This window comes from Genypterus blacodes, unplaced genomic scaffold (assembly GCF_046128005.1).
Source record: "Genypterus blacodes isolate CSIRO-AG114 ecotype Tasmania unplaced genomic scaffold, CSIRO-AGI_Gbla_v1 ptg000296l_1, whole genome shotgun sequence".
NCBI classification, from domain to species: Eukaryota; Metazoa; Chordata; class Actinopteri; order Ophidiiformes; family Ophidiidae; genus Genypterus; species Genypterus blacodes.
In genome coordinates, this window is record NW_027467087.1 from 5801 (window position 1) to 15000 (window position 9200).

Consider the following 9200-nt stretch of genomic DNA (forward strand, 5'->3'; position numbering starts at 1 on the left):
TTCATGTTAACACACCAACACTGAAGCTGTGGGTTTGAATCCCTGCTGGGGGGCTCTTCAACCTACACATGAGTCTGTCTGTCTGTCTGTCTGTCTGTCTCACTGACCCACCAAAGATCCTCTGCTGGATCAGGACTCACCACTACATTTCTAGCTTTTCACTTCTCTCTCTCTCTCTCTCTCTCTCTCTCCCTCTCTCTCTCTCTCTCTCTCTCTCTCTCTCTCTCTCTCTCTCTCTCTCTCTCTCTCTCTCTCTCTGTGTGTGTGTGTGTGTGTGTGTCACTGGTTCATTTCCAGCTCCTCTCTGTGGACTTGTCCTCTTGGTTCTGTGTTTATTGTTCTGTGTTTATTCTGTGTTGCTGCATTGTTACATCTCATCTGTCTCTTTGTTGTGACTTTCTTTCTTCCTCTGGCTCCTCTTGCTCGCCCACCTGACTCACTGCCCCCCCCCCCCTTCTCCTCAACGAAGTTTCTGGGCTGATCTGCTCTGATCTGGAGTATGACGTCATCACATGTCCCTAATAAAGGTTATCATCCCCTGCTTGTTTTCTTTCTGGTGTCTGTTTGTAACGTGATCATCTGTAAACACTTTGGGTTCCGTCTCACCTGATCTCCGCTCGCTGGGCAGCTTCATCACCTGGCTGCGTCACGGCGCAGCCCGCAGGGGGGCGGAGCTTCACGCAGCGGCGGAGCGGCGCCGTGATGAGAGAGCAGCAGCAGCGGCGTGTTTGCTCTAGATGCAGCCAGAGTGACGCGCACAGGTCCGAGCTCTGAAGAAGACGAAGAAGAAGAAGAAGAAGAAGGAAAACAACAAGGAGAAGAGTTCAGCTAGCGGGAAAACAAGTCGGACTTGAAGGGAAATAAAGTGAGGAAGACTTTTTGGTTTCCGCTGTCACAAGAGAGCGACCGGGAGAATCCAGAGCGACACTTTGATGAGCGGAGTGGAGAAGTCAGTCCCGCTTTTGGGCAGAGCGGCGGGATCTGATCTGAGACTAACAGGTGAGCTGAGACCCGTCCAGAGGGGACTCGAGCCCTCTCTGGAGCTCTGGGGCTGTTTTCACTCATTTTGCACAAACTTCCCCGCACTTCTCTGTGTGTGTGTGAATGTGTGTGTGTGTGTGTGTGTGTGTGTGTGTGTGTGTGTGCGCGCCTCTTCTCCGTGAGTCACTCTCTGCTCCGGAGCCTTTTGTCCCTCTGTCTGTGTTTCCTGCAGGTGCTCCACACTCACTCACATTTAGGAGACTTCTTCTTCTTCTTCTTCTTCTTCTTCTTCCTTTTCTTCACCTCGAGCTCCTTTAGGAACACAAACACGACGTGAGAGCAGATATGTTTAATGTTTCATGTCTGATAGACTCCCACACACACACACACACACACACACACACACACATTATTATGCTTTATGCTTCTATTATCTATTATTCTATAATCTATTATCTCTCTGTGCTGGAATGTTCTAAGGTTCAGCAGAGTAAATTGTGTGTGTGTGTGTGTGTGTGTGTGTGTGTCTGCTGTAGGTCTTCCCCAGGAATCTGCTCTCCACACACACACACACACACACACACACTCATGTCTTCACTCTTCATCTCTTTGATTTGCCGTGCGGCTGTAATGCTCTGCTGTCACTCATGTGTCCTCATCAATCAGCCTGAGTGTTGACGAGCCGCCGCCTCGTCGCTGTGAGCTGGAACATAAAACCCCAAACTTCAGAGCAGGATGTTGTTACCTTGTTTTGGTTTCACATCTGGGAAGTGTGACAAAACCACATCCAAGATCAAGCAGAGGCAGCGTTTACAAATGTCTACAGTCAGCTCAACCCCCTGCCCCCCCCCCCCCCCCTCCTCCCCCTCCTCCTCCTCCTCCTGCTCCTCTCTTAAAGCATCTCCCAGTGGATTTGCCATTTAGGTGCTGCTGGGGTTATTTATCATGGCCCCCCCTCCCCCCCCCCCACCCTCTTGTTATTTTAATTGAGTTTATCTCCGCTCCCTTGGGCTTTCAGTCTAAACTTAGGCGTGTGGTTGTTGCGGCGCTCTGCAGAGTGGGCAGCTCTCTCTGGGTGATTCACTGCTCTGCCTCGGGCCGGTGGCTCTACGGGAACAGAGCGACGCACCACAAGAAGCTCTGCTCGGGTGCCAGCGGGGCCTGGAGCAGCCGTGAGTCTCTCTGCTGCTGCGTCCGGGGTCAGTGATGTCATGAGCAGAACGGCTGATCAGCAGGGTGATGTCGGTGCTTTGAGTATGAGTAAAGAACCCAGAACCAGAGCCCCACACAGTTCTGTTTGTCAGCCTTGACCCCAGAAGCCAGCGTGTCTAATCTCTTCACTCATCTATCATGAATGTGTTCAGCACCATTGTTTAACCACAATTTCTCATTTTCTCCTCTCTGGATCAGGATGAAGCTCCTCCTGCTGGAAGCCGTTGGTGTCGTGGTTCTGCTCTGGGCTCTGAGCTCCACAGTGAAGGCCCAGTGTGACAAATCCTCTCAGAGCTCCCAGCTCAACCTGTCCGTCACCTATGACCTCCCCACCTTCACCGCAGACTTCCCCATCCAGAACATGGTGGAGTTGAACGGCATCATATACGTGGGGGCGGTGAACCGCATCTACGCTCTGTCGCCAAACCTCACCAAGCTGTCCGAGTACAGCACAGGACCCCTGCTCCCCAAGGAGGCGTGTGGATGGAAAGGGGACAGCAACAGTACCGCCAAGGTGGACAACCATAACAAAGCGTTGGTGGTGGAGACCATCTACGACAAGGGCTTGTTCAGCTGCGGCTCGGCAGATAACGGCGTTTGCCGTCGCCACGTCCTGGATGACGGCATCAGCCCCAAAACTGTGGACGAGGAGGTCTGCTGCTTCTTAGACGACAGGGACAGAGGTCAACCTAGTGACCCCAGCGTTGTGATCGGTCCATCGGGCTCCCAGGTTCTGAACGTGGAGAGTAACGTCATCCAGTTTTTTGTGGGGAATTCTGAGATCCCCGGCCTGGGAAACGTCTCCAGCAGAACAACTCAGCCTCACACCATCTCCCTGAGGAAGATGAAGACCAGCCAAAACGGGTTCTCCTTCTTCTCCGAACGCTCGTACATTGATCTGATCCCACCCCTTCGTGGAAACTACTACCTGCGCTACGTTTACTCCTTCCACAGCGGACCCTTCACCTACTTCCTCACTGTGCAGAGGGTGAGCAGAGACTCGCAGGCCTACCACAGCCGCATCGTCCGCATGTGCTCCTCTGACATGGAGATCCGCCGCTACGTGGAGATGCCCCTGGGATGCATCAGCACCAATAAGAGACGCAGACGCTCCGCAGAGCATCTAAAGGTGTTCAACATCCTGCAGGCCGCCCACGTGACCAAGCTGGGCCCGGACGCAAACCTGCTGAGGCAGCTGAAGGTGGAGGAGGACGAGGACGTGCTGTTTGCAGCCTTTGCTGAGGGAAAGGAGAACTCTCCTGAGCCCACGTCCAACTCTGCCATCTGCATCATCACCGTGAAGCACATCAACATCTTGTTCAGGAGGTACATGCAGGAGTGCCAAACCGTCGACCCCTTCCACTTCACCGGGTCACACAGGAAGTCCTGCTACAATGTGGTAAGTGTTGGATTTGGATTCTGCTCATTACAGATGTTTCACCTTTGATAAGAATCACTCAGGAGGCTCGCATGGCAAAGTAGGAATGAATTCCAGTGTGTTAGCTGCATTACACGTGTTTAGCTCTAAGTTAGCTAGCGCCCCTGGACTCTGCTGCCATGTAGGAGTTAAGGGTTGACACGGGTTAAGCATTTGGATGGTTGTCTATGGCTCTAAGACTCTGATCCAGAGGTAATTGCACTTAATCTCCAAGACATCTGGATGGGATGAGGGTTGACAAAGTGAAGTAATTATTTGTTGTATGCTCTTGGCTTTATTATGATTATGATCTCTCAGACTGTGAGGCTCTGGCTGAGGTGCAGCTGGTTTGTTGGCTGGAGGAGATGTCCTCTGTGTTGGTGGTCTGAGACAGTTGGTCCGTCCCATCTCTCGGTACGTAGAGCCGACATGGATAGAAGGGACAGGATTCTGTTATTGGATGAACATTTCCTTCTGACTTGTTGCTTCATTGGCTTAAGAATGGAACCTTAACCCGTTCTGTCCAAGTGGCTCAACCTCCATATCTGCGTAATGGGAGTCGAATCAAAGTTTAAGATGTTGTTGACCTATCTATACCGGTGTCGTATCCTGTGCACACACACACACACACACATACTGAGCTAGCTGCTACTCCTCAGGTCTTCTTATTACCTCGTGTCCATCCATCAATGTCGACTCAGTCAATCGGTTTACTCGGCTGATCAATACTAACATGAATTCAACTCCCCGGTCGCCCGTGTCGATCTGTGTGTCAGTGCTCCGCCCCCCTCCCGCCCCCCCCGCTGAATCATTACTTAACCTCACCCGTGGATTCATATACATCACCAATATATCATCAACCAGGCAGCGCTGTGCCTCCTGAGCGGGCAAGCAGGTACAGGAGTGTGTGTGTGTGTGTGTGTGTGTGTGTGGGGGTGTGGGTGTGTGAGAGATTAAGCAGGGTTTAGCTTTGTGTATCGCTGTGACTGGACTAGTTTAAACGAGATTGGCGTGCCAACATTTCCTGCAGCTGTTTGCTGTGTGTGCAGCACAAACTCGGGTGTTGTTACCTTTCTTCTTCTGTTAGCATGGTGAGGTGTGTTTGAGTCACAGATGGAGTCAAAGCTGCTCTGAGAGGAACGCAGGACAGAGGTGGAAGGATTTTGAATGAGGATTTTTCAAAATGAACTGGTTTCTGTTTTTGTTCCCTGAACTCCACCAGGACGTTCTGGAAACATCTCGCTCTGAATTTATGAGGAAAGACTCGATTTAAGCGATCAAATTGATTTGTTTGAAAATGTGCTGTTATTGCTGGATCAGTCTATAAGTCCAGGATGAATGTTGTGACCTGCTCTCATGACATTCTGACTGTAAATCCTGTGGAAGTGGAGCTTCAGGTTCTCCTGAGGCAACAAACACAATATGCTCTGCTGCTGAGTGACACAATGAGCTCAGCCTCAGATTTATGCTGGTTGAGCCCGAGTGCCAGCAGTGAGGGTGGACAGCAGACTGGATGGAAGTAGAACCTAGAGAATAAGATGAATGTAGAGGAAGAGAAGGTTGTGATCTGTGGCTCTGGGTGAATATTGTTCATAAGTGCAGAATGGAAGCGACGCTGAGGCCGAGCAGCTGCTGCTCCTGTGTGTGAGTCACATGGAGAACAGTGAGACACAAACTGGACCACTTTACTCCACGGCACACAAACAGACGTGATGAAGGACATGTGCTCAAAGGCTCAGGGAAGATTCAAACCAGCTTTGCAAATACATGCAAATACAGTGTGTGTGTGTGGGTGTGTGTGTGTGTGTGTGTGTGTGTGTGTGTGTGTGTGTGTGTGTGTGTGTGTGTGTGTGTGTGTGTGTGTGTGTGTGTGTGTGTGTGTGTGTGTGGGTGGGTACCTCAGCGGGGTCCTAACGGCTCTGTGCAGTGCAGATCCACAGGGGAAAGGGAGGAATGCCGGCTGGGGGGTTCGGGCGGCGCATATCTGACTCTCAGCGAGCCGTGATGAATGGCTGCTGGATAACAGGACATCAGCAGCTGGGCGGAAGATGATCCCCTGACCCGCCGTGGCAGCCGGCCCCGCTGGCGAGGCCCCCGACCCCACAGACCCCCCCCCCCCCCCCCCCCCCCCCACCTGTCACTACCACCGGTGGGAAAGTGGAAGTGGCATCTGCACCCAGAAGCCTCTCTCCTCTGGGCTGATGTTTGGTGGACAGATGTGTGAAGATGAAGCGCAGCGATGAAACACAGAAGCAAACCTAAAAGCTACAAGTAACTAAGCTGCTGAGTGAGCTACTTCTCTCAGCACCTTCAGAGTAGCAGCACAGTGTAGCTTATCCAGGTACTTACCGCTACTTTCACAAGTAGCTCTTAAGTAACCGCCGCTACGTCTGGGACGTATCCCAGCATGCATCACTCTCCCCCGGTCACCGTGTGTTGTGGCATTCCTTCTCTTTGACTCACACGACTACCTGGCAGACAGGAGGCGGGGCATCGGGGGAATCTATGGGCTATGTAATTATCGTTGTCATGGAGACTTGCAACTATTTGATTTGAATGTTTTCATCCCGTCACAGCTCCAACGCCGTGTTTCCCTCTGCTCACACACACACCACACACACACACACACACACACACACACACACACACACACACACATCTGCTGTTTCCAAATGTTTCCATCTCTGAGGTAAAGCTCAGCATGTCGGGGGGGCGAGGAGGAGGAGGAGGACGAGGGGGGGGGGGCCGCAGCCAAAACAGCTTTTATCTCCACGGATACAAGGAGGGAAACTGTTTTCTTTTATGACTTACTCTCACTGAAGCCGTCACAGAGACAAAAGCCCTTTGAGTAACTGATCTCTTATCCCTGTGCTCATCTTGGCGGTGAAGTGTCCAATCATAGCAGCGCCTAATAGATTTATGAGGTGCGTTCAGTGGCATATGGCAGGTAGACGCTGCGTTCTGCGGGAAGATAAGCCCGGCCGTAAACTCAACCAGCAGAGTTGTAAAGGTTGTAGAGGGGGCAGAGCGGCGAGGCAGAGGGGTTATTTCTGTCCTGCGCTGAGGTTCTGGGCGGTGAAGTGGCCGGGCCGCTCTGGATGAGCTGGAGCGCCGTAAGCAGGAACATGTTTGATGTCTTAAGTGGCGGTTGTCAAACCCAGACGTGCCTCTTAGCTCCAGTGGAGCAGTCAGATATGATAAACGTTGTAATGAGGAGTCGCTCTTTGGGGGCCGTCAGCCTGATGGAGCAGAGCTGCTCTGTCTGCTCGCTTACACAGAGTGGATAGAGCCGTCACCATTCCTCCTCTGTGACACGCTGAGGGACGTTTTGGTTGTTTTTCAAACTTTGAGCAATGAAATCTGCGGCGTAACATCTGCTGTTACAACATCGCTGTGTTTGCTCTCAAACGGGCCGGGGGTTTGATGCAATCTGGACCCGGAGCAAAAGGAGAACAAACATCTAACTGCTGCACTCCTAACGAACGAGGGGAAGCAGAGGGACACACACACACACACACACACACACACACACACTTCACTCTGAAGTCTCAGGGAGAGGACACTTTAGGTTTGTTAGTTGTGTTTGATTCAGTTGGATGGTGATTGATCCCTATGAGCAAAATAAAGATCAAATAAATAAATCCATAAATAAACTCTATTCACATTAAGAAAGTACATTGTCTTTGTAAAGTTGTGTCAAACGTCATCATAGGGTTAAAATCTGCATAAATCTGTGTTAAGAGTCAAACACTCCTGATGTGTTCAGGGGTCACAGGAGCTTTCCAAACTCTGAGCCTCTCTGCTGGTGAGGAGGCGTGCAGAGCGGGGGAAAGAGGTTTGGAGCCTGGCACCCGTCCTCCAGAGTGTGTGTGTGCGTGTGTGTGTGTGCGCGGGCGAGCCGGAGCACTCCAGACTAAAAATAAAGAACGGCCACATTCGAGGTCAAAATTATCATTGGATTAGCATTGATTTGTAAAAACCCAGCAAACACTGATTGGTTTTAAATTGAATCTTAGCCCTGATTGATTATAGCGTGTGTGTGTGTGTGTGTGTGTGTGTGTGTGTGTGTGTGTGTGTGTGTGTGTGTGTGTGTGTGTGTGTGTGTGTGTGTGTGTGTGTGTGTGTGTGTGTGTGTGTGATTATAATTCCCACTGGGAGACTCTTTTGACAGACAGTCATTTTAATGAGTCTCCCTGTTTTTAATGAAGAAGCTTTAAACGCTGCTTTGGAACAAAACAAGCAGCTGCAGTGAAGGAATCCTGAACGTCTCTGCTCTCACTCATGGGAATCCAAGAATCTGACCTGGATCTGAATTTCCAGACACGATGAGGCTGTGATAAGAGCAGAGAGAAGAAGACGAGAGTGTGAAGCTGCTGTGAGTCAGAAAGAAGCTTTAACAGGAAGGAGTCTGAGTTCTATACTGTCTGTTTCTAGGATGTAGCACAGGTGCAGCTGGACACCGTGTCAGCATGGAAACATCACCATGGAGACGCAGAAGAGGCTCTCTGTGTCTCACTTCTGTCCCGTTGTTGTCTGAGCTCATTTCTTTACCAAATCTAAAGGTTGTGCATCAGTTGCCGTGGAGATAAAGCAGAACCAAACTGCATCCTTCTCTGGTCTCAGTGCCTTCATCTGCATGGAGTCACAGCTGATCAGATAGAGTGACTGATCGATCCGTCACTGATCACAGTGTGAGTGCTGCTGACTGACTGGGCTCCACTGTTGTCACGCTGTGAGTCCAGCGTGCCCGGGCCTGCTCCTGCCATCACACACACACACACACACACACACACACACACACACACACACACACACACACACACACACACACAGAGCAGACTTAAACGGGACTCTTAGTTGTAGTATTTCCCTAAAGGAGGTCCGTGTGCAGGAAGTGAGGCGACCTGAGGAGACGCTGCGGCGCATCAACTCCTCAACCTGCTCACACAAGCGCCCCATTCATAATGAGAGGGTCTGATATGTAATAATAAACATAGACATGAATGTGGAGCCTGTCTGTGCCCCTAATGTGGGTGCAGCACCCAGTGGTGCTGTCAGCAGGTGGGCCGCTCGCCAACAGCACAGAGAGGAATCACAGAAGAAGAAGAATGGAAATATGAAGTTCCTGCCTCGTCCTGTTCCTGTGTGTGTGTGTGTGTGTGTGTGTGTGTGTGTGTGTGTGTGTGTGTGTGTGTGTGTGTGTGTGTGTGTGTGTGTGTGTGTGTGTGTGTGTGTGTGTGTGTGTGTGTGTGTGTGTGTGTGTGTGTTATTGCAGTGCTGATGGATGAGGCTGGTTCTCTCCTCTTGTCAGACTGAGGTCGTCTACTCAGTTAGAATGAAGCGTTTATTAAAAGGTTTTGATTTATTAGGACTTTTGATTTATGAAGAGGTTTTGTTGTAATCAGAGGTTTTGATTTACTGTGAGTGTTCGGTCACAGGAAGTCTTCTCGCGGAAAAGGAAAGCTGTTTTTGGCTTCAGTTACAGATTTGACATCTTATCAAATTTGCCATGAACTTCTTGTCCACACGGTTCGTGTGTGTGTGTGTGTGTGTGTGTGTGTGTGTGTGTGTGTGTGTGTGTGTGTGTGTG

The 9200-nt window shown here is 50.7% G+C and overlaps 1 protein-coding gene across 1 annotated transcript in view; it reads left to right on the forward strand.

Moving 5' to 3' along the window:
- The first annotated feature begins 718 nt into the window (after positions 1 to 718).
- The window catches only part of met (MET proto-oncogene, receptor tyrosine kinase), a 45910-nt gene continuing 37428 nt past the window's right edge, over positions 719 to 9200 (forward strand). Inside the window, exons 1-2 of the mRNA XM_076137168.1 lie at positions 719 to 999; positions 2392 to 3592. Coding sequence (XP_075993283.1) covers positions 2393 to 3592 — 1200 coding nt within the window. The 5' untranslated portion in view covers positions 719 to 999; position 2392. The remainder of the gene's footprint in view (positions 1000 to 2391; positions 3593 to 9200) is intronic.